The 26,691-nt window shown below is 33.8% G+C and overlaps 1 protein-coding gene across 2 annotated transcripts in view; it reads right to left on the bottom strand.

Moving 5' to 3' along the window:
- Nucleotides 1-824: 824 nt before the first annotated feature.
- Nucleotides 825-26,691, bottom strand: part of SESN3 (sestrin 3) — a 63,771-nt gene continuing 37,904 nt past the window's right edge. Inside the window, exons 2-10 of one of the 2 annotated variants that reach the window (XM_012000941.1) lie at nt 20,725-20,790; nt 18,678-18,875; nt 17,057-17,239; nt 12,580-12,816; nt 11,734-11,908; nt 5,997-6,115; nt 5,000-5,190; nt 2,772-2,916; nt 825-1,209 (exon numbers count right to left, since the gene is read on the bottom strand). In XM_012000941.1, coding sequence (XP_011856331.1) covers nt 1,123-1,209; nt 2,772-2,916; nt 5,000-5,190; nt 5,997-6,115; nt 11,734-11,908; nt 12,580-12,816; nt 17,057-17,239; nt 18,678-18,875; nt 20,725-20,790 — 1,401 coding nt within the window. In that variant the 3' untranslated portion in view covers nt 825-1,122. The remainder of the gene's footprint in view (nt 1,210-2,771; nt 2,917-4,999; nt 5,191-5,996; nt 6,116-11,733; nt 11,909-12,579; nt 12,817-17,056; nt 17,240-18,677; nt 18,876-20,724; nt 20,791-26,691) is intronic. The other variant, XM_012000942.1, reaches the window with a different exon arrangement.

Consider the following 26,691-nt stretch of genomic DNA (forward strand, 5'->3'; position numbering starts at 1 on the left):
TGAGTATTTTTTGAACATATTGCACTCTGTTTTTGTTGTTCAATCACATTAATGCATAGAAACACAATTTTTACCTTTGAATAATAAACTGTCTAACCTATTATAAGAACAAAAGTCATGGAAAATAATTTCTAAAAGCCTACCAGGAAAAAAATAGGCATATTAACCTTCCTTTGCTTAACGAAATATAGGAAAAGACTATGAGAAAGGAAAAATGTGCAAAGAAAATTTTTGGTCAGTCATGTGTGGGTATAGGTTTATATGTGCCAAGTAAATGAACTGTAAGCAGCACTGTGAGCACTGATTATTTAAGGTGACTGAGGATTACTGTCAGTGATAGGATTGTGTATAATTCCACTTATAATATATACATCTGATATGGAAAACTGAAACTTCTGTTTTAGAAGAGAAAGAAAATAGCTGAATTTGGCATTTCAGTAGCATGCTATAGAATTCATCATGATTAATTTCACATTAAATTATGGGCAATGGCTGTATCACATTTCATGTTATCGCCAATAGCAGTAAAACAACAACAAATGAACAAACAAACAAAAAAAACAGTGCCTGACAAATAATCTCCTGGGGACACAAATACGTGTCCAGTGAGCAGCTTGGTTCAACAGCGCATGCTTTTCCTCCACCAGATTTAGGACACAACATTAAAATTTTAGAATGGCCAGAGAGGTCACTCTTTGCTGAATTCCAACATCTGAAAAACAATTGCTTGAGCAGATTGTAAGCACTTGTCCTTATTCTTAAAAAAAAGGGCGGGGTTGGGAGGGAGAAAAAATACACATACACACAACTCAAAAGCGCTGAAGTTAAGCATTAATAAGCCAGATTCATGATTTATGATCAGTATCCAAAACTCCAACTATAAACAATGCAAAGTAGTGCTCCTCAGTATTATTTTTGCAATTGTTAGTAATGTTAAGCATCAAGGAAAATAAAACACATCATTGCACATTACAGCCGCAAAAAACAAAAACAAAAAACAAACGGCTAAACTTTGACATTAGAGAACTGAATAATTTTTGATGTTATATCACAAATAGCTTCTGATATTTATCTTATGTGAAAGGTCTTTACACATGTATGACATTTTCCTTGGGTGATACTTCAGGTCAAATGCCGAGTTATGGCACGAAGAGCATAGAGAAGTTCAGCTTGCATTCGTGCTTCCATTAAAAGTAGATTGACATGAACCTAGAAGTGAAAATGTCATCAGTTTAGTAACCATTATAAACACCTAAAATATCTTATTAGACATTCACAAAGGTTTTTTAATGTCTATATGAGCAATATACACACACACCCCTAGGCATATTTATCCATGTTCATGATGCAACACTCAAACCTGTGTCTATAAAAAATGGCTCTGCGAGCAGTAAAAGTAACCCATAAAATCTAAAAAATTAGCTTTATTAAAGTTGTTATTCTTGTAAAGTCAATCTTTTGGGTTATAAAATAAAACGAATTTTTATAAATTATAATTTTCCTACAAATTATATTTATTTCTAGTTATAAAATTTTACATGGCTAAAAATCAGCCTTCATTTTTTTTTGACAGTTTATGCTTATCCTGTGAAAAGCTTTAACATTTATTAGGTTTTCTAATTTAATGTCTCCTATATATTTCTTTCAAATAAATATTTTTATGTAACAGTATATTTGGCACAAAAGTCCTGAATTATATTGTCAAAACACTAAATTACCAAGTTGGGGAAAAATCTATCGTCTTTTTTTTGAGAGATGGAGTCTTGCTCTGTTGCCCAGGCTGGAGTGCAGTGGAGTGATCTCAGCTCACTGCAACCTCCGCCTCCTGGGTTCAAGCGATTCTCCTGCCTCAGATTCCCAAGTAGCTGAGACTACAGGCATGTGCAACCATGCCCAGCTAAATTTTTGTATTTTTTAGTAGAAAAGGGGTTTCACTATATGTTGGGCTGGCTGGTCTCGAACTCCTGACCAGTGATCCGCCTGCCTCGGCCTCCCAAAGTGCTGGGATTACAGGTGTGAGCCACCGTGCTCAGCAGAAACCATTGTCTTAATAGGTTAATTCTAGTGGTTAAAAAAATCTCGAAATGGATGTGCCTTCTGGGCCAAAATACAATTACACCTAACACAACATTTCAGTACGTCTGATTTTTATTAACAGTTAGGACTGCAGACAGTTTTCCAAATGTACTTTGAAGATATCAATGCTTAGATCTAGTATTTCAAAGGCTCATGATAAACTTTTATTTTATACACTATGTTGAACACAGCATATAACCATAATTGGGTTACTATTCAATAAATCTGAATTTAAAAAATATTTTAAAAACCCAGATAGTGGCTGGGTGCAGTGGCTCCTGCCTGTAATCCCAGCACTTTGGGAGGCCGAGGCGGGTGGATCACCTGAGGTCAGGACTTTGAGACCAGTCTGGCTAACATGCTGAAACCCCATCTCTACCAAAAATACAAAAATTAGCCAGGCGTGGTGGCGGGCACCTGTAATCTCAGCTACTCGGGAGGGTAAGGCAGAAGAATTACTTGAACCTGGGAGGTGGAGGTTGCAGTGAGCCGAGATTGCACCACTGCACTCCAGCCTGGGCAAAAGAGTGAGGCTCATCTCAAAAAAACAAACAAAAAAACCCCAGATAGCTAGATGATGCCACTTCCATGTCAATGGCAATAATTTATTAATACTTTCATGTGTTATTTTTTCATAACTATTACTTCTACTGAAGAACTGTCCTTGGTATAATGCTTAACATTGAAACACTTACCTTTTCTGAGTGTTTGAACTGCCGCCAGTAACTATCATACATGCGTTTTGTAGTCCTCTCAGGATAGCAGGTCACTGTTTTAATGTAAACCTTCAGGCTTCTTTCAAGTAATTGATTAACTTCTCCATAATCATAGTCATCATACCTATGAGCAACGCAACAATAGCTTTATAACGACAAAATCCAAATATTTAATTTCCAAAGCTATACTAAGGACATTTATTGTCTAGTAATTAAATACTAAAAGCTCGTTAATTAATTGAATCGACAAATGTTTACGGAGTACCCATTATGTGCCATGGATACTCAGTAGTAGTGATATACTAGTGAACAAAATAGACAAAAATCCTTGGTCTCATGGAGCTTAAATTTTGTTGAAGTAAAAAGGAAAAAAAAATTAAAAAGATAAACTTACTGTAGTCAGATGATAACTGTCATGGAGAGGAAATGGAACTTGGTCTGGGAGGAGAGGAGTTGTTATTTTAAATAGGGTGGGCAGGAAGGCTTCTCTGAAAGGTTGATATTTGAACAATACCAGATGGTGGTAAAGAAGCAAGTGTAAAGGACTTGAGGTAGGAGTCAAGTGTTTCAGGGAAGAGGAAGTAATCACGGAGTCCCATGCTGCCAAATAGTCAAATATAATAACTGGGAACTGACCACTGGAAGTAGCTATATGGAGGTCACTAGCAACCTCAGTAAGAGCAGTTTTGTCGGTTGATAGGGACAAAAGCCTGATACTGTGAATAAGTTCAAGAGAGAATTGGAGATAAGAAAATAGTGACAGTAAATATACACAATTTTGTTAGAGATTTGCTTTGCACGAAAGCAGAAAAATGAGGCAGTAGCCAGAGGGAAATGAAAGGTGAAACTGAAATTTTCTTTAAAGATGGGAGAAATTAAGTGTGTTTCTATGCTGACGGGAAAGGTCCAATAAAGAGAGTAAAGCTGATTATGCTGGAGAGAGAAGGGAGTATTGCTAGAATTGAGATCTTTAGAAAATGAGAAATGGGATTTTGTGCGTAAGTGGATAGGAACATAGACAGTAATGACAGCAGAGTAAATGGGCACAGATGCAGACAGGTAGGTAAATGTGGTATTGGGAGCTTGTGGAATTTCTCTGTTATATTTTCATTTAATTTTTAACCCATATAATGCTTAGTTTAATAAAAAGAGTATCTCGATGCATTTATGTAAGCTTTATTTTGTAGCATCCAACAGATAAATATACTCACTACATTTGTTGCCTTGTATCCAATACATATTTATGGCATTTAAATTGAGTTCTATTAGTGTTTATTTTTCTTAGGTAGGTAGATATGATATATAAGTGTTTTAAAATGTGTTGATTCTTTGATAACATTGTCTAGCATGGTAAATGGACAAATAGCTCAGTTATTACATACAACCATAATCTATTACATGGAGCATCATGTTATTAGTTGATTTATCAGTAAATTTTGGGGTTCTTTAGCTAAAATTATGGAAAATACTTTGCTTAACAGATTAAATTCTAATTATCATAAAGTCTTTCTGATATATATCAGATATATAGTCAAGTTGAATAATTTGTAACTGGAAATTTTTTCTGTCTGCTAATCTATTTCCATGAAAGCCTCAAACCACAAGTCAAAAAGGCACATTCTTCAAAAAGTGCTTTCTTGATTAGACTATTCAATCTCATTTACTTACTGTCCTCTCAATGCCAATTTTCTAAATTTAAAGGTCATTAATTTATATGGGCCGATATATTTAATTTCAGTGTTATGTGACGTTATGTAAGCTTATGAAGGCACAATCTACTATAGTTTTGTTTATACCGTAATTGCCATTCCTTAAAAAATAAGTTTTAAAAAGACCAAATTAACTAAACAAACCAGAATTTATTATAGTGATCTAAAGGGACATAACAACTGTTTTTTTAAAACTCACCTATTCTTCCAGGAAGGATTCTCAGATTTGGTCTAATTCTATCCTATCCCCAATGATTACTGATGCTTTTTTCCCTCCTTAGTAAATTTTTACCACTGTATTTATATGTGCATCAATGTTAAGATTCATGACACTTAAAGAAAAATGCTTCTCCATAAAATGAAATTAATTTTTAAAATCAGAAGTCTACATGTAATATTTTTTTCCCAGAGTCATATACCCCCAAACAAGACAAAAATAAGACTTATGCTTGAATTTTCACTTAGAAATGTATAAAACTGTCTCTACAATGAACATACCTGATTCCAAACATACAGTGAACGTAGTTAAATAAAGCTCTGCGCAGCATGGTTGTGTCAACATCCTCATGGGTGGCCATAGTGTTATATGTGAGATTGTAGACCATCCGAAACTTTTCATCAAGAAGATGTCCAATGTCAGAATAAAGTCTGTTCACCAGGGAGAACCCATGATTTTCCCAGGTATAGTCCTAAAAGAATAAAATGTATTTAATTACAAAGTGGGCATTTTCCATGTAAATTCTACGTATTTATTAAATATAACTAATGAAGCAAGTAAGTGAGGCTATTTCTAATTTAGTTCTAGGTTTGTAGCTTTACTAAGGCTTTACCAAGAACCCTTCACATCAGTTAGTAGATCAGAGTGTCTGGATGTTTCTTCAAAGGGTATGGGATTTGCCATGTTAGTGATGAACTCTGGTCATCTCCTACACTCAGGTACTATGCACACTATCCCCTTATCTGGAAGGGCCCCAGGAGATCTTGGAATATTCCTACGTGAACAAATCTACCCAGTGACATGGACAGTTAACAGATCATCTAAAATAACCATGAAGGAGTTTGTCATAATTCAATCTCATACCCTCTTTAGGAGTCACATCACTGCTGTGGCTATTTCCTAGGGGTTAAGATTAGAGTAGCCCGTAAGCCCATGACTACTGGTGTATGATTTTATTCCAAGAAAAAGTGATGTCACTTGTTTTCCTCTCTGTTCCCTTCCAAAAAAATGGTATAAACATTATGCAAATACCATGTAATAACAGAAGTAACTGAATAAAGCAGACTGTTTCCTTTTCTCTTCTTAGGGAGAAAAACGTTGAAATAATTATACATCTATTGGGAACTCCAATTAGACTAGGGTGAAACTAGGTTAGATACAAAGATTTATAGATCCTATCAAAAATTCTTTAGATGCCAATTTAAAAAATTTCAACACATAACAGTTAAAATGACAGTATTTTCTCGTTTCTCTGAATTAATGACATATTTATTATACCTGAGCTCGGAATGTTGGCAAATGCTCTTCTCCTCGTCTCGCAAAGTCTTCATAACCAAAACCAGGGTCTTCAATGTATCGAGAGACATCAGATGTTATAATCATGTCATCCTCAAAATCTAAGGACAATAATGAACAACCTAGTGTTAAGGATACTGTACATGGTTAAGACAATAAAACGGAACTCCATTTTCTTCCACTTTTTAGCATTTCCATGGATTTCTAAAGTGAAAACATTGACTCCGTGACTTAAATTTATATAAAATATCTACTGCTAAAGCTTTAAATATAATTTCATTACCAAATACTGGCAATCTTACCATTTAACTAGTTTTCCAGGTAAACTGACTAAACTATCTAAACAGTAGTAGCAAAGGATCAATATGCTAGTTTTACTAATTTAGGAATGGAAGATAGCACAGGCCTGTAAGCATAAAGCTTAACCTTTTTTTTTTTTTTTTTGAGACAGAGTCTCACTCTGTCACCCAGGTTGGAGTGCAGTGGTGCGATCTCGGCTCACTGCAACCTCTCTGCCTCCTGGGTTCAAGTGATTCTTCTGCCTCAGCCTCCTGAGTAGCTGGAACTACAGGTGCGTGCCACCATGCTCAGCTAATTTTTTGTATTTTCAGTAGAGACAGGGTTTTGCCATGTTGGCCAGGCTGGTCTCAAACTTCTGACCTCGTGATCCACCCACCTTGGCCTCCCGAAGTGCAGCTTAACCATTTTTTGTTTTGTTTTGTTTTTATCTCTCCAGGGGATGAAGTGGAATGAGAGGAAGAAGAAGAGATGAAGGTGAAAGACCACTCTGAGTTTAAGATAAACTTTGTTAAAATTACATGGTGTTTTACCTGGGTGTATTCACAATAAAAATTAGTTCAATATAGTTTATATTTAGTTTGCAAAAAAGCACATAGGGAGAAGGATCACTCAGTGGGGAGGTGAGCAGACTTTTGGATGCCATTATCATTATCTTAATACACTTGAGTGCTAAATAGGGGGGCTGAGTTTGTGAACATTCAGTGAGCTTTATGCCTAAGATATGTGCACTTTTCTATGCATATGAAAACAAAAAGTATGCAACATATGGACTAAACAATGTCCTAATGAGACTGTGACTAGAATATTACCAAAGTGGCATTCAGGAAGATAGCAGGGCAATAATAATATTTTAAGAAAACTGATTTCTGCATACTTGATGACATTAACAATTTGCCACTGAAAAAGTTTAAATACCCAATGCATATTAATTTATGCAAAAATAATTCTATCTCACTTCTTATTTTAGGTTGGTCTGTCTTTACTATTTTTTCTGGTTTTAACCATTAAAAGGGGATGAACAAGTTTCATTTACTAGCTTCTAGTCTAGAAAATGAACATATATTTCTCAAAATAAAAGAACAACCTAGCTATTTCCCTGAAAGGAACAATATTTTCATTATAAGTATTTTAGTATTAAATATCATATTTCATAAATAATAGTAAAACAGTATTATGGCATAATAAAAGACAAACTATAATTCTTAACTGTGAAAATTTTTGAGAGACTTAAAAAACAAGTATAATTATGTTAATTCTTCCAAAAGAAAGGCCTGGTAGTAACACTTCATTATCTTTAATCTTTGCTATTGCATGAAAAGCCTGACACTAAGTATTCTTTTCTCACAAGTTTTCAGCTGTCTTTAGATCACTGGTGTGGACTAACTGGGTGCTTGATAATGGCAGAAAAGGTTAAGTGCTCTGGCTACCCAATTTCGGATAAATCTTATAAAAATTCTTACCAAACTTCTTTATTACATATAAAGAAAAGAGATGGTCTTTATTGAGTACTTACCATACACAAGTACTATACTACACACTTAATATCTATTTTTTGTTCCATTAATACAGAAAGAAATATCCATTTAAGAAATAAATGAACTGTATCTTACTAATACCATGGTCAGTACTGTGTCAGCAAGAAATACAATGCATAGATGTTTAAGTATAAGATGATGTGAAAAACTTCTAAAATTAAATGCTTAAATTGATCTGAAGTTTTTAAGTGATTTTTCAGTCCTGTGAAGAGAATTTTCAGGCTTATTCCCAGCCTGATCCCATAACTACTTTATTTTCTCCTTGTGCTCCAGCACTCTATTCAGGTCAACAGAAATACTTTTTAAATGGCATTTTCAATGAATTACCTCTTAACATTTACAAACCAGCTTATACTTTCCTTAATTCAGTTCATTACATAATAATATGAACGAAGCAAAAATTATAAAATGTAGTAGCAATCACTGAGGCTGCTATGAAAAGTAGTTTTATAGGGTGCAAAGTTTATGGGTTGCAAAGTAAAATAAAGCCAAAAATAGTAAGTAATAACTAAACTCTATAAAACAGTGTCTCTCTAGAAGCGATTCTTCCTTTGACACTGCACAACCAACTAGTTTCATTGGGCAAATATTGATACTGGAGTTGACCATTACATAGTTGGCTCTTTACTTTTTGTTTTGCTGATACACATTTTCAAGTTGTATGACTTTTAAACATTTTAAAATAAACAGTAAAAAGTAAGTAAAAAGTAAGTAGTCAGCCAAATAAGAGAAGTGATCCTAGGAAAAATCTCTATGCATTAATTTTTAACTTAGGAGTCAATTAACACCTGTTTCCTAGACATTTTTTATTCACAGAAAGAAATGTACAAAGGTCCCTCAATCCACAAATACTTTTTTCCTAAATTTATCTTAAGACGTTAAAATTAGCATTCTGTTTATTAAATCTAAAACTCTAGTTTTAATTCTATCTAAACAAATATTTCAAAGTCTGTACTCAAAAGAAATAGTATTTTGTTCATTATCTGCATTATTCTGCCCCTAAGAAGTAGTTACTGACATAATACAGGAAACGTTCTGTTGCAGTAATGGTATGCCTAAAGGAAAAAACAAAAAACAGTAAAAGCTAGTTAACCCTGTTACCAAGCTACAGAATATGACACCTGTAGAATACTTTAAACATTTATTTTCTTCAAAAGACTTGAAAAACTATTCTTAGAATCCTTACATAGAATCTGGAATACTTTATAACACTGGTCAAACCAAGACTTTTTTTATACCAAAAAAAAAAAAAACAAAACCAAAAACCTTTTTATTTCTATTTTAAAACATGGTAAGTCTACATAAATGACTCAATTAGCTATTGTACTGAGTCTTTTTTCTATATTTTCTTTGTGCAGTCAGCAAATTTGGTACTGGCAATGATTAAGAGTAAAATATGTATTTATATATATATGTGTGTGTGTAGATATATAAAAATATATGTATGTGGAGGGGTGTATGTATGTATATTGACATTATTTCCTTAAAATAGCCTCTTCTATTAAAATTAGAACATAATTTTTGGCTAAGGTCCAAGACTTGCTAGTGAAAATTCACTTTTGAAGGCTGTAGTCCTGGCTTAAAGTTCCAAGAAGGTAGAGACTGAAATCCAAAGTATATTTTTAATATTTCAAAAGACCTAAGAGAAATAAAACATTGACATTTTTCAAGCTTTAGTTACTTAATGAAGCTCTTAAAAATTAATTTCTGAAAACACAGATACTACTAACTTTAATAAAAATGTTTACATTTTTAGACATTAGTTTACCTAGAAGGTTCATCATATATTCATTATTTTCCTTCACCCTCACTTGTTCTCGCTGGATGAATTTTATAACCAACTTTTAATTTCTGCTCCCAGTTATATGCTGGTAACTTCTAAAATTTTACCTTGACCTTAAAGTCCTCTCCTGATTTCCCATCTCTTCTACACTTTGTATTCCAAGAGTGGTTTGCATACCAGCAGCACCAGCATTACTTGGAGGCTTGATAGAAATGTAGCCTATCAGGCCCTACCCTAAACTGACTGATTCAACTTCCGCATCTCAACAAGATTCCCCAAGTGACTCACGAACACTGAAGTTTGAGAAGCACTGTGCAAGACATTTCCAGACTGGTTGTTTTATAGACATCTCTACTCAAAATGTCCAAAATATGGTAGGTTACATATTTCTTAAGGTCAGCAAGATCCTTACAGTAGGGCCTCTACCTACCTAACCAGATTTCTCTTTACACTACCTGTTTCATGATGTACGTCCTAACAACAAAGAACCACTTGTTCCTGGACCCAGCATCCTGTTTCCTTACCATTGTGCCTTTGCTCGGGCCTGGATGCCGTTTACCAGGTCCTCCTGTGCCCCTCAGTCATTACCTGACTTCCTCACACTCAACTGTGTTAAGACTTATTCTAGAGCCAAGGGTTGCAGGCATTCTTCCTCTAGGTTCCTTTTCTGCCAACACCGTTTGCCTATCAAGACTGGGTTCAGTGCCCTCTTCTAGGCTCGTATCTTTCACATTCTGCTATGCGTTACAATTATTTTTTTGCTACTAGAATGAGAGTGCCCTGAGAGCAGGAATCACATCTTATTTAGCCTTAAAACCTTAGTACCTAACATCATGCTGAAACTCTATGGGGTACTCAATAAGTGTTTGCAGAGTGAATATTAAACCAATAGCCCAAACACTAGGTTTCTTTGTTTGGGATTTCCTGCTGACTACAGGCTCTGATTTTAGTGACAGTAATCTTTAATGGATTAAATTAATTGAAAGGACTAAAATGGTTAATCAATTTGGTAGATACAATTTTTCATAAAAAAGATCATCAGGAGAAATGATAGAAAGGGTTCTTGTTCTTCCTGGTAAAACAGAACTACTGATCAATATTTTATGTTTAACAAGTTACGGCTGAAACAATTCTCAAAATTTATGAGATTGATGAGTTTTAAGACAGGCAGTAGTTTTGAAGGTCTCTTTTAGATCAACAGAACTCTATTTTTTAAAAATATGTTATGTTATGTGTGATCCCAGCTACTCAGGAGGCTGAGGCAAGAGAACTGCTTGAACCCTGGAGGCAGAGGTTGCAGTGAACCAAGATAACACCACCGAACTCCAGTTTGGGTGAAAGAGCGAGACTCAGTCTCAAAAAAAAAAAAAAAAAAAAAAAAAAAAGTTATGCAGATGAATTACTTTTAAAGGGTTTAAGCTTTGTATTGAGTCTATGCTATTTTAATAGCATTTACTATGTGGTGCTCAATATCTTTTTAGTTGTAATTGAAGAGTTTCCCTCCTATTTCAGGCTCTTCGAGTGTTAGATAAACTGTTTTCAAGACTACAGCAAAGAATCTCAGCTTTTACACAGGATGAATTCCTCCAAATTCAATCAAAGAAAATGACCTAAATAATACATTTTTATAGAATTCCAAAGAAATGTAAATGCAAGTGCAGTGTAATTTTAGAACTAATCTGGAAAAGCAGCAGTGTGAGAATAATCTTCCCACACACCCACCCACAAAAAAGGCAAAGTTTTTAAAAAAATTTTAACTATTGAAATAATATTTCACTTATCATTTTAAAAAAATCACAAAAGTAGGATAAATTAAATATGCCTATCTAACTTTACAAGCAACTGATCTGCTTTAAGTAACATTTTATCCAGGATAGAGTATGAACTACAAAGCTGAAAGGTTCTCTCAACTCAATCTGAAATACATTCAAGGATGAACCAGCCTGAGGGAAAGCAATAGCATGACGGTAAGATAGAAGAGGAGAACTAAATAAGAGAAAGAGGATAGCAGAATCATTTTTACATATCCATATGGAAAACACTGAAGTTGCTCTGTCAGGGTTCTAAGAACAACTAAAAGGCAAAAAGTACAAAAAAGCACCTGAATGAGGAAATGAATGAAAAGTATCTCCAGAGACCACAAAAAGACTTTCTTTCTTCTCCTTTTCAAAACGAGTGCTCATTTCTTCCTGAGACGCCTCTTCATCTTCCCTTTCTTCTTGAAGTCTTTTCATCCTTTCCATTAAGGCCTCTAGCTCACTTAGAGAATCCACAATCTGGAACCAGATAAGATAATGTTGGGTGCTATTCATACTAAACGTGTTCTAGTAAATATCTCCATATCCCAATGTCACCTTACTATGTACAGTGGCACAGGCACAGTTATGAAGTTCTTAAGTCGGTTTTTCACGAATTTCAAAGGAAATCATGACAGATTCCAACATTTTCAGAAGTATGATTTTTTTTCAGTTATAAATATAAAAGTTTCTAAGTATATATGTGTGTGTGTGTTTGTGTGTGTATATAAAATCTAGAATTCCAGCATTTGGTATACATTAAATATTACAGTTTAGCTTAAAAAATGAGGGAACACAATTGTTTTACTTTTTGCTGTCCGATATGTTTTCCATTGGTTGTTCCAGCATCTTATACATACAAGTATATTGTTTTGGGATCTACTGTCCAAAGGGTCTAACATTAAAAGCCTATGATCACTAGAATGCATCACTGTTGAGTCTTCATGATTTGCAGTAATATGAATTTGCTTTAAAAGCCTCTTTAAAATAAATCAGAACTTCAGGTACCAAATTTTTACAGTAATAAAAATTATGCAAAAATATTTTAAGTATATAATATCCTATCTAATTGGAGAAAAATTCTCTCTAGATATTTTTAATATTAGAAGTTCAAAGCAAAAAAGTAAAGAAAAATAGCTAAGAAAACTAACCCCAAAGTTGCCGCCTGAAAGAGATGCATTCTCTATGTTGTTGTCATTAGCAAGATCACAAACGCAGAAATTGTTGACTGATATTAGCGTGAATCCATTGGAGATTTCTGGATCTCTCTCTGGATTGATACCACTACCAAAAACAAAGCTTGCCAAAGCATGATAATGTGCCAGTAGGACCACAGCATGTACCAGTTCAGGCAGAGACCAATTATTTTCTCCAGTTTTGACAAGTTTCTGAAATGAGAAAGCAAATCAGAGCAAATATAAAAATTCTAGAATGCTACAAAGCAATTTCAATGAAAATCTACCAATTTTCATATATCCATTTAGAGTAACAAAACTTAAAACTCTCTTTAAAAAATGTTTCACATGTTAAAAATATGATTTTGGCCAATGCTCCATTAAAACTATCATACCTAACAATGTAATTACATTGTAGTGTCTTCTAAATCTCTTATTATACAATAGATCTTCTGCTTCCAAAGTATTTTTAATATAGTATGCTATTTTAATGAAATACTTTCAGAGAATCAAAGAACACTGGAGCTTGATAGGACTTTAAAGATTACTGAACAAAACCATTCATTTTAAGGTGTATTGGAAACTTCATCTCACAAAATCACGAAAAACCCCAATTCAACAAGTCAAGTTTCAGTTATCCTTTAGATACCCTCTAATGGAGAAAGACCCTGCAGCAGATGACAGAAATTGTAGAATAATACATCACATTTGAATAAGAATTTTTAAAATTTCCAAGCACTTTTTCATATTTCACTTGACCCTCCAGCTGAATGATGGGATCACAAATGAAGTCATTAAAATCAGTAATTCCTCCACTTTGTCCAAGAGTGAATTCCACCAATTAATCCATCAGGCATTCTTTCCCATCGGTGTTCATTTTCTCTCCCTTTCTCTCTCTCTCTCTCTCTGTGTGTGTGTGTGAGAGAGGTGTGTGTGAGGGGGAATCTCATCCCTCTTTTTCTCTCCTTCCAAATCTAGAACTTTCATTTGGCTTACTTAATGGCTAAACCAAAAACAAACAAACAAACAAAAAAACTGCTTTATGTTGCTTTACTCCCCACTATTTAACTACACACCATATACAATTTAATATATTACCAAAAGCTCAGGGAAAAGAAAAGAAAATCAGTCAAATTCTATCATCCTATGGTGGGGGGAGATAGGGAAAGATCTGTTAAAGAACAAAATTACAGCTAGATAGAAGGAATAAATTCTAGTGTTCTATACCACTGTAGGATGACTATAGTTAACAATAACATACAGTTTCAAATAGCTAGGAGGAGGATATTGAATATTCTCAAAACAAAGAAATAATAAATGTTTGAGATATGGGTATCCTAATTAATCTGATCATTGTACATTATATATTATCAGAATATCACTATGTACCCAATGGATATGTACAATTATTTGTTAATTAAAAAATAAAATTTAAAAAGTGACCTTAAGACAAAAATATCATTATTACAATCTGCAATAATGTAAATAAAGAGGGTCATTAATTAATGATAAAAGAATGTACACCAGAAAAATATACTTGCTTTACATCTGTATGCACCTAACCTTGTAGCCACAAAATATACTAAATGGTTGCAATATAGACTGAAAAAAATTCTACCACTCTTTTACATATTTTCTTTTATTTTTTATAAGCAAGCAATTATATAGTTATAACCACATATACCTATATTTTTGTGATTTTCAGACATTTTGACAGGTTCATTTTTCATGAGGCCACAGTGTCATATTAATTTTTAAGCAAGGCCTCTCCTGTATATCAATGGATATATATAACTACTCCTTTCTTATACCATTATTCATATTCTAAATTTGTTTTGTTTATTTGCTTCTATAAGCAGCATCTTCATACTATAGTTTTGTTCTTATTTTAGAAACATTTCCTAATGGGATTTTTAGAACAAAGAGTATTAATATTTTTATGACTTTCAATAAGACTGCCAAAGAGCTTTGCAAAAGGATTGTTACAATTTACAATGCCTTCACTAATCTTTGCAGGATTATCATTAAACCTGTAAGGACAGCCAACACTCACTATCTCTAATTTCTTGCCTCACATTCATTTCTACTTTTAAAATTTCATTACAATCTGGTTTCTTTTTCAAGCAAACTCCTGAGGCTACATTTACTAAGATTACACATGACCTTCCAAATGGCCAAATTTGACTATTTCTTTTTAGTCCTTATTTTATTTGATCTCTGCAGACTTTACATTGTTCACTTTCTCCCTTCTTGACATTAATCTCTCTTGACTTCAACAATTCCACATTTTGGGGAGGGAAGTACACTTGCTACCCTGAGAAAGATTTTTCTCTATTGCTGTATTCCATCCACAATCTTCCTTCCTTGGGCAGTATCTCCCTGGATGGGCCATTCATTACTTCAACCTGACCTTTGCTTATCTGTAAACAACTATCCAATTTTACTTTTAACTCACACTTTATCTTGAGTTACAGATCTGTATTTCCTTTAGTAAGTGGGCATCACTTTGTGGATGTCATTATTTGTTGTTGTCAGCCTGTATATGTTCATGTCAGCTCATGTCATGAAGAAGGACACCTTAGTCATTCTCTTGTCCCACCCACTTTCTCCATCCTCACATCCTGTCAGTCACCAAAGTCCTACTTATTTTCATGCAGAATCATTACTATAATCTTATCCTATGTTTCTCCTATGGTTTTAAAAAAAATCACCTCTCAGGTGTAGTACTATGACTGGTCTACTGCTTCCAGTCTGTACAATCTGTAATTCATCTTCTAAATCACCTAATGTATTTATATTACAACTTGGCACAAAAACCTTTAATGATTCTCGATTCTCTATCACGTTGATCTCCAAGTTCTTGTGATCAAATGTACTTCCAAAAGTAACAGCTGGGAAAGGTCCAACCCCAGATATTATGTATATTTATTTGTGAATTTATACACATAAAATATATTTTATATAGAATATATATGTGTACCGTAATAACATAAAATACACAAATACAAAAATTTAGAAGAATGAGATAAGAATATACACACATACACAAATATTTTGTTAATATTTTGGAAATTTTTCTTGTGTACCTCCTGAGTACTATAACATAACCCTGAAGACCATAACTTTCTGAGAATAAAATACAAATCCTTTAATACAGTATTCACTGGGTCATACAATATGATCTCAATTCTTCCCAGTTCCCACCTTACATAAACATCGCTACCCTTCAATCATCTGAAACTGCTGGCTATTCTTCCAGTATACCATAATATTAAATACTCTATTCTTTCTTTGAAATGCTCTGCTCTACTTGAGAACTCTCACTTCTTCTTCAAGACCTAGCTCAAATGTTACCTCTTTCAGAAAAGAAACTTTCTGGTTCTATTCTCTTTATTCATACATTCATACACTGTTGTGCTGTGATTACTGTTATTACCCTGTTCTTCTTCTACCCTAGACTCCAAGCAAATCTATGGGCAGGGTCTTTATCTTTACCCACCGAAGTATCTGGCACAAAGTAATTAAGACATGACATTAAAAACAATGATTAATTCCCCTATCTAGCTATCATATTATCAAATCAGAACATAAATCTAAAGGCAGCATCGTGCTTCACAGTTTCCCAGATACTTCATCGAAATCTGAGAGTATGCAGATTGATAAACACTATGATTGGTTGAAAGGACAAATAACAAAAATGTAGCCTAACAAGAGGATCCAAAAACCAAGGACATTTCTATGCATTAGGAACAGATATTTTAAGTAACAAAGATTTCCACTGATAATTTAGATGATAGTTCCTATCTATTGAATAGTTACCATGTGCCAAAAATAGTGCTAAGCATATTGAATAATGACCTCACCCTGTAGGCCTCAATGGAAGCACCTTAAGAAAGACAAGTGCTCTTAGATAATCACGACAACTCTATTTCTCGTCTAAGCTCTAGTTTTAAAAGGCATTTAAGCATTCACACACCAGCTGGCAAATCACTTTTTTATTTGCAAAATCATTTTTTGAGAATCTAAAACTTATGAAATGTTAGAACTATAAAAAAGTTTAAAACTCATTTAATCTAGCTCCCTCATTCTGTAGAGGAGAGAATTGAGACCCATAGAAGTTAATTTACTAAAAGGACACAAACTTGTAACAGAGTACAGACTAGATCCGAGGCATCCTATCATGCTAGTGTATTTTCTTCAGTCTATCTACTACTTAAAAATAGAAACGAAATTTTCTCATAGCCATTCACCAAAGTATTTGTACAAGATAATTAATGATTACTTAAAGAGGAGAAGTATTCATTTGTCCTTAAATTAAACCCACTGACTTTCTAAACTTATCTTTTCTACACATATTAGGACACTATTATTTATGTTCCAAGTTCCTAATATACACTTATTTAAAATTAAGTCCTAAGTAAATTCCTTTTTATTTCAAAGAAACACTCAGTACCTGAATGTGCTCTTTTGTGATCAGCCAAGGTCGGTGTGCTAGCAGCTTATTAATTTCATTAAGATTTTTCAGTCTTTGTGGCACATATTCCAAACCATTCAACCACTCAGCAATACCTCCAGTCTTTAAAAATTCATCCACATGCATGTTTATTAAGTAAGAACACTGATGTCTAGCTGCAGCCTGAAGCACAAAGAAAAAAATTCATTGATAAAAGAATCACAGTAGAGTTTCATTCCACTATTTCTAAACAAATAATTCAGATGGAGCTAATGATTTTTATAGCCAGTACCTCTTTTCTTACAGAATCTCTTTTCTAAAACATCCGTCATAATGATGTAATAGATTCAATACATGAAGCTGATTACTTGTATAAGCAAATAATATCACCTGAAGCCAATTATTTCCTTGTCTGGAAGTTGGTATACCTTAAGCCACTTTCTAGCTATGAATAGGAAATACAGGTCCATTTCAGTATCACAAATATACCTACCACATTCTACTTAAAACATAATAAAATGTCATTAACTTATATTCTAATAACTCAGGATTCATCCTAATTTGATTACTTCTCTTATCCTCTTTAAGATAAATGTGACTTCAGTCATATTTGTACACATCTTCCTACTCAGATGACATGGAAGCTCACTGACCCTTTTCTTCCTATGCAGTCAGAATCAGCCCTCAATTGACCTCTTTTTTCCTCAGGGCTGCTTCTCAGTAAAACAGTACTATTTTATTCTTTCTATTCTCTACATCTTATTTGTCCGTATTTTACAAGCATTCTAAGTCTGCTTTCAGCCTTACTGTCATCAAAACCTTAAGCTAAAATTACAGCCTCATTGAGGTTCATCATTCAATAAAACACGGAATGTTGCTTTTTGTTGTTGTTAAAAGTTCAGTGAGACTATAAAAAAGACAATCAAATCAAATGTGGTCAAACTTAATCTGCTAACTTCTGGCTAGTTATGCCAGCCCTGTCAGCCCGGTTTCTTCCCCAACTTCTCCACATATATAGCATTTTCATCATGTTCTTGTTGTTCTTTTTCTCCATTAAAGTCCAACACACACACAACTTTATAGTTCTCCTCCCTGACCTCTATTGCCTGTGAATAACTAGTTAACCAGTTTGTAATCAGAACTATACTTAGAAGTGTTATAATAATTCAACTCAAGAATTCTTCTCTCGTTCAGATTCTCCATGAATGCTGACTGATACTTTCCTCTTACTTGGCCAAATTAGTGATATTCTTTATGTATAAAATTACTAAGAAAAATGTCACAAACAACTTGTGTTTTTATAAAAACAAGATATTAAGAGCAAAGACAAAACTTGTGGGGTATTACTTTGCATGCTATAAGCATCTTTATTTGTAAGAGATTAAATATGAAAAATGATTTTACTGAAAATTAAATGAGAAACATTCAGTGCATTAAGTGGCTTAACATATTCCAAACATATCCAAGAAACTTGGTATCCAAAAGGCCATAGGCTTCTTCAATTCTTATGTTCATAAATTATACTTAGATCTATACATACACATGCACACACACCTATTTTGGAAGGGAGAAAGAATAAGTGAGGAAGGTGTTATGTGAATATAGGAAAATAAGTACCCACCATTATTGCAATATAGTGCCTGTATGGTAGAGGAAGGGGACCATCCATGCGCAACATGTAAAACTGGCTCCGCAAGAAAGACTCCAGGTACTGAGTGTGCAAACTCATGACCTGTGTGATGTTGTCCAGACGACCGGATGTAGAGTATTCTTCCACAAGAAAGTTAGTACGTTCATCCACTGTGTTTGCTTGGACAACCTTATAACCAAGAAACACAAAACAAAATGACTATTGAGCCATAAATACACCCTTGGTTTACATAAATTATGCCACTATTGAAGCAAATGAATATTCATTTGATATTAACAGACACAAAATTATGCAGTTGCTCATACTGGAAACAGAAATAAAAAAAGAAAGCACTAGTCATTTTTGGCTCTGGTACCACAATTTATTAAACAACAAATGTTAAATTATCAAACATTATACACACAGCTACGAAAATGAAGAAAAGAAGCTTCCATCTGTTTTGCTAGGCATATTAGGCAGATTTTTCAGGGCCCATTTGCCTGGCCATTGTCACACCAATGTGTGGTAAAGCACAAGCAGCAGCATCTGATTACATACATTTATAATTTCATTTATTAGCCTATGAAGATAAGCACATCATTTTTAGACAAATATTTTCAGTCTAATCCTTTGCTTGCTTTTGTGATTCAACATAAAAAAAGCTTTCTGAAGTCTTTTCAGGGACAAAGGAATATATAATAATTTGTAGGAAAGTGTTAATTGAAAAATTAATGAGGACACTAGAATACTGTCCTATTTTGAGCCTAATAATAATAATTACTAAAAACAAGGCAAGTTATTAAAATGGACATTCTTCATCCTAGGAAATCAAAAGAGTTGTCTCAAAAATAGATTATTTATATATAGCTTCAAACACAACGACAGTTTGGGCATCACACCAAGAACTGGCTCTGAAGGTGTTAAGAGTTTATTAGCACCTTGTAGAAAGACTCAACACTGTTGGAGTTAATGGACATGAGTTGCATAATTCTAGGAGTGGTTCATTGTTTATTTGTATTTCAGAATTGGAGTTCTAGACTTATTTTAGAGATGAGGAAACAGAATTAAGATTAAATTCAAGCTCATGCACTTTATTAATAGCAGAGTCTGGTCTAGAATCCAGATTCCCTAACGTCCAGACTAACAGTCTTTCCAAACATCCACACTGCTATTAAGAAACTGTTTACTCTTCAGAGCTGGCTTCACAGTCTGAAAAATAAGTACGCATTATACAAAGGCACTATTGACTTAGGGAAATTTAACCCCAAAGGAAATACAATGTTTGAAAAGTATAAATTGTGAGGAAATGCTAATTACAATGGTGCAACTCATTATGGAGTCAAGTATATTTTGATTTGCTCACTTCCCCACCATTTTGTCAACTACAGGGACCAAGATAGTTACAAATATAATGGGATCCAGATGAACCACATATAATTAGAAATAGAATATTTGTTATTTTTGTTTTGCTTTCCCCAGCAGAAGTTTCTTCTAACTGGATGCCTAAGATATATTAATAGATTCATATGATGCAATAGATCCTAAAAACCAGATTATCCTCCAATATATACTGTGAAAAATGACTGTGCTTCAGGAAGTCTTTATATGTAGTAGGCATATACATATAAAGCTATCTGAGGAAAATAGGCATAAGCAGGGCAGCTTCTCCAGTGCATGGTCCTCACCCAGATCAGCTACTGTCACTGAGCTCCCGAAATGTTACTGTCACTTTGGATTTGCACTTAGGTGGGAAGGTCACTAAAAAGGTGATCTGATGATGAAAGAACTGTTGACTCTGGCAATGATCTGGCATTATTCTATTTCTATTAGTCCCTTCTTTAAGACAATGCTTGGCACATAATCAGTGCTCTGTAAATATTTGTGAAGCTGAAAAGAAAGTATCTCTATGGTTTTCTGACATGGAATAAGAAACTCAAGAAAAAAATTCATTCCTACTTCCATATTAAAAAGAGATATTCTTTGATACAATTAAGTTATTTTAAAATCATACTTTATATTTTAAGACAGATAAACTTACTTCCTTCTCTGGAATAAAGGCACTTGGTCCTCTTGTCAAGGGTTGAGATACTCTGATTCTTTTATCCTATTTTTAAAAGAAAAGTTTTATCTATTAATGATGACTGTCTAAGAAATGTTAAATTTGTACACATTTATTGCTAAGGTACCAAAAATAAATAGAATAAATAATTAAATAAAATTATGTGAGACCAGAATAAGTGTTGGGTCTCTGATCAAAGAAAACCCATAGGGCCACTGCAAGGATGAGATAATGGGGCAAATGCCTACCACAGTGCTAAGTGCAGCACAGCCTCCTCAAAATGTCATATCCCTTAGTCATAGTCTACACCATAGACTTTAAGCCCATATTTGACATGCCTGAAAACCATTAACCTCCATAATAAAATAGTGTTTTATAGTAGTACACTGTTAGACATCAATTTGAAAACTAAAGAAAAGGTTAAATCCAAAGAGGATTACCTAACAACTCTCCAAAGCAATTACCTAATCCGTTTTTTTCCCCTAAAATAGCAATCAGCATATCTAACATGAAGTTTTGAAACTTTAAGAAAAATGTAAAAATTAGAAAAAGAAAGGTTAGTTCAATATAAGGAATGAAGAACATAGTAATTCTTATTGTTCCACTTGCTATTCTACTGGTAGTATTAACAACTGATAGACTGCCAATGGTATGCCTGAATACTGATTTTAAGTTTTTAAAAATTTGTTAACTTTTTAAAATTGAAAAATATTTTAGTATCCTCATTTAAGTGTGATATAAGTCATAAAAATTTGAATCAGAGAATAGGGTCCTTCTTCTCTCCCTCCTTTTCTCCCCCCATTACTAGGTAACCTGAGTCTTTTTTGATCCTTACAATCAAACAGCCTATCAAACACAAAATAGTTATTTAAATCTCTTAAATCCTTTACTTCATTAGGAAGCAGTTACAAGACAAATTGGTGAAAGCAGGCAGTCAGGCATTTAACATGATTTTTTTGAGAGCCTAATCAGATACTGTGATAGACTTTGAGGATACAGGGTGAGGAAAACAGATATGCTCTCTGCCCTCATGAGCTTTGCACACAATCTTCATCAATTTTGGGGGTCCTGTTGAAATAAATACATTAAACAATAATACTCTTAACCTGGTACAGTTTCAGAAATAAGTAGGCATCTAGGTTATATTTACAAAATGATGACAAAGGCCTCAGTCTCCTGGTCAAGTACACTGGAGGACTGCATGTTAAAAGGATGAAGTCAGAATTCCAATATTGGTATTTCTTGTCTATGTCAACCAAATCTAGACTTAACCAGAAAGAGTTTAAAGGAAAATAACAAGTTTCTTCTTTTGCTAGCCTCCATAAGATACAGACAAAAAAAATTTTCGAACACTGTCTCTATAACTCAATGAACTACACGGTTAAAGTAAGCTACGATCACACCACTGCACTCCAGCCCGGGTGACAGAGTGAGACCTCATCTCACAAAACCATCACAACAAAAAACTTAATGAAGTAGTATGTGAAAAGCAATTTTCTGGACAACTAGTCATTTCAAATGAACAAAGCAGCTGAAAAACTGATTATGAGGAAAAATTACGATTACGAGGTTTGAGGAAAAAAATTTCAACAGGGAGATGTCGGTATCTTTAAATAATAAAAAGGACAAAATTTGGAGAACATGTAGCGGGAGCAAAATATAAACTCTTTTATGTTAAGATGGACAATGGGATATTGGAAACAAAGAATGATTTATTAAATTTGTTGATAAAATCATAATTTGATATAGTTAGTAACTAAATTTAACTTTAAATGTTTTATATTATTATTTTAAATATTTTCCAGAACAGGAGAGATTTAAATCTGCAAAAACATTTTCATTATAAATGGAACTAAAAGATACTGCACTTAAATGAATATAACATCTCTTAAGTGTTTAGCAATTGAAAAGAAGCAACTTAAACTCAATTTCATTTGTGTCAACATTGATTTTTTTCATTTATTTAGCAAACATTAATTGAGCATTAACAATGTGCTAGGCACAGTGAGGACACAAATAAGAATTAGACTGGCAGAATGCATACAACCAACTATACGACATATGACATATACCATAGCAGGTGCATATAAAAAGTGATGAAAGAAGACATCATTTTAGCAATTATTTACTTAGTCATTTTCCTACTGTTGAACATTTTAGTTATATGCAGTTTTCACTATTATAAGCAACCCTGTGATGAACACCTTCATATAAAGACAGTTGAGACATATTTTGTGGTGTTTACGATAGTTTCTTTCAGAAGATTCCCAGAAGTGGACTTACTATGGTTTGGGTTATAAATACCTTTAAACTTCTTGTTGCTTACTGCCAATATGCTAAACTAACAAAAATGTCTTACCAATTTTATTTTCATCAGCTGAGAAAATGTCCACTTAACTCACTAATTTCAAAAGTAAAAAGCAGCATCCAAAAACATGTTTGAAGCTTTTTATTGTATGCTTATTTGTAGTAAAAAGTTCTTAAGCAGAGATGTGATCAGATCTGTTTTTAATAGTGTTGAGGGTGATGTAGCTCCTGGGCCTGAGAGGGAAAAATCCCAGCTGGGAAGCTCTGGTAATAGTCCAGGAGAGATAAAATATGGCCTGACCTAAAATATTTGTTTATATACCAAACATAAAAGAAAACTAACACAATTTTTAAGTTTTACCATCATGTATTCTTCCTCAATTATATTTTTTAATGTTGCCATTTTCGAAATGATCAGCCTAGTTTCTGCATAAGGAGAATCTTTTCTGGCAAGGACTCTACTACTGTATTGTCTCAGTTGGCTGCTCTGTCTATTCACAGGAAGGTGAAAAACAACTTTAAAAATGATCAAAGCAGTTCATAAATTCTACTCTAAACACATTTCATTCTGAAAATTTGTTTCCACCCACTTTTCTATCTCTGCATGCTTTTGAAGTCAGTAAGATCAAATACAAAAAAATAGGACAGGACTATATCCAAAAGATTGATTTTTTTTTTTTTTAAAGATAAGACCATAAGCTAGAGTTCCGGTCAAATTATAATGCCTTTCCTCTGCCTTTCTTTCAAATCCCAAATGTCCAAGGACCAAGTTCCTACTTCACTCATACTAGTTTTCCTGAAGTTTCTAGACCTACGTTCCCCAACATGGTAGGCATCAGTCACATATGGCTAAATTTAAATGAATTAAAATTAAATAAATTTAAAAACACAATTTCTCAGTCACGTTAACCACATTTCAGGTGCTCAGCAGCCACACAGGGCCATGTGTACTCTACAGGACAGTGCAGACATTTCCATCTTCCACTATAGAGAGTTCTATTGGACAGTGCTGCTCTGGACTCGTTTGGTTTTGCTTTTTTAAAATTGCATTTTCAGACATTTTTATACGTTTCTGAAATGTTAAATGACTGCTCTGCAGTTATTCATTTGATGGTCACATCTACTCAATCTTAGAACCAAGCATTTTAGTGTAATTGCAGAAATGCTCTCAACCAATCAACCTATTCATCCTATTTGGGCAAATTAGGAAGAGAAAAAATTAACAGCCAGTTCCAAGGACCCTTGTCACAATTTCTGCTTACATTACAGTCCCCAGAAAAGTATCAAGGGCATGCTCACTTTCCTTCCTTCTTTCTCTTTCTTGTGGTAATAAATACATAAATAAATAACATTCAAGGTTTACCCTTTTAAATTAAGTGTACAACCCCAGTATTGTTAACTATATGCACGATGTTGTACAGAAGAGCTAGGACTTTTTCATTTTGCATAACTGAAATTTTACTCCCATTGAACAGCAACTCCTACTTCTCCCTGCCCCCAGGTCTAGGAACCACCATTCTACTTTTTGCTTTTTATGTAAACACAGTCTTTAGATCACAGCTGAGATTCTCCCTATGTAATCCTCAGCTTTCTTACCTCTTTGCACAAGTCAAATCTACCTCCTTCTGGGCAACTCTCTCCTTGTTGGGCTTCCTTTTCTTTTCTTTTTTTCCTTTTTTTTTTTTTTGAAACAGTTTCACTCTTGTTGCCCAGGCTGCAGTGCAATGGCACGATCTCGGCTTACTGCAATCTCTGCCTCCTGGGCTCAAGCGATTCTCCTGCCTCAGCCTCCTGAGTTGCTGAGCTTCCATAACACTTTACCACTCAACCCACTAAATTCTTTGATTATTTACTTTTATGTTTCCTAGATGTCCCTTGCAACTCCTTCCTTATAAATATTGATTCTTTCAAGTCAATGTTCTCTTCTATGGCTACCATACTCTTTACACTAAACAAAATTCTACTCAAATTTGTTATGGTCACTACATTGTAGGGAAGACAATAGGAGCAGATAAAGGAAAAAATAAGGGCATGTGATATGAAAATGAGCAACCCATGCAACGCCTCCTGAATCTTTTTTATCTAGAGAACTTGCTAGCTCTTCTCTGCCCTCCAGTCTGGCTTTGGGTATTTTGTGACATAACCTGGATGCAACATTAGCACTTTAAAATCAACATGTTTAAAATGAATCTTCTATCTCAAACCAGCTGTTCTTCCTCACTTTCCTCTGTAGGTTATAAAATCACCATATATACCAGCAACCCTGGCTCAGATTCACAGTTATCTTCGACTCTTTATCCTAGGGGCCTGCATTCAAAGGGTTGCTAAATCCTGTAACTGTCTGTTGCCAACTAAATCTTTAAGTCATCCTTTCCACACCCTCTTCTCAGTTGTGAGATTTCGCTCATGCCAAGAAACCTTTTCCCCTCACAAATGAGAATAATATCAATTCTAGACTGTAGCTTTCCCCATTGTTGGGAAGTTTTGAGAAGATACCACATAAAAATGTCATAAAGCATAATGTAAAATAAAATATTTTTATCTTTCTTCTGTTTATTTTCCTCAATGTCAAAAAAAAAACACCCAAGACTAAAACAGCTATATTTTCTTAACAGATGCTACTTGACTAGAAAAATTCAAGGATTACTCTATGCTATGAGTGAAAATAAGCAGTGGCTACACTAATTTTGAGGAATAATATTGCCATGCTTTTTTTCTAAGTATTTAAGCTAAAGCAACTGTCTTATTTTTGGGAATAAATGAGTTTGATCATTTAGTCAAAGATCTAGTGACTCTTACACAATGGCTTTTAAATAATAAATCTTGTTTCATTTCTGTGAAAAACCAAAACAAGTACTTCAATTTCTTTTGCTGTCACTAGCCACATGTGCCTATTTAAATTTAAGCTGATTAACTTTAAATAAAGTTAAGAATTTAGAGTTCAACTGCACTAGCGACATGTCAAGTGTTGAACTGCCACTTGTGGCTAGTGGGTACCATTCAGGACAATGTGAATCTAGGCTATTTCTACCATTGCTAAAGGTTCTACGGTATAGTGCTGCTTCATAATATTGTTCAGTTGCTAGGAAAATGCAAAGATATAAAATCGCTACAAAATCAGGAAGAAACATAGCATAACAAACATGTACTAAAGTACTTTCGTAGAAATAAAAGATTGACTTGAATGTTAAAACTGAAAAACCCAATAAAACCAACCAATTAACCTTAATAACAGAAAAGTTGAGAGATACCATTCTTCAGAGTCTTAATTTGATGGCAACTTTGAAATGACTAACTAAAAAGAATGAAAGAAATTCTCTAAAATGTTGACTTGAGTTTAAAAAAAAAGGAATATAAAAGTACTTAAAAAATTTTAAGCAGTAATAACTTTACTGTGATTTGTTTTCAGAATTTGCTATTTTTCATGAAATCTTATAATTTTAGTTAAGAAGAAAACTAGTTATAAAATAGGAACTCACACTTTCTATGTGTCACCTGTATGTGTTCTAAGAGATTATTTTACAAGGTTTATAATCTCAAGAATGTTACCATTAGGAAAATTTATTTTTACAGATACCTCATTATAACTGAAAAAAGTTATGCCTGAAATTCATCAGTGGAGATTATGCCTATAAAGCA

This window comes from Mandrillus leucophaeus, unplaced genomic scaffold (genome assembly GCF_000951045.1).
Source record: "Mandrillus leucophaeus isolate KB7577 unplaced genomic scaffold, Mleu.le_1.0 Scaffold643, whole genome shotgun sequence".
Taxonomy (NCBI): domain Eukaryota; kingdom Metazoa; phylum Chordata; class Mammalia; order Primates; family Cercopithecidae; genus Mandrillus; species Mandrillus leucophaeus.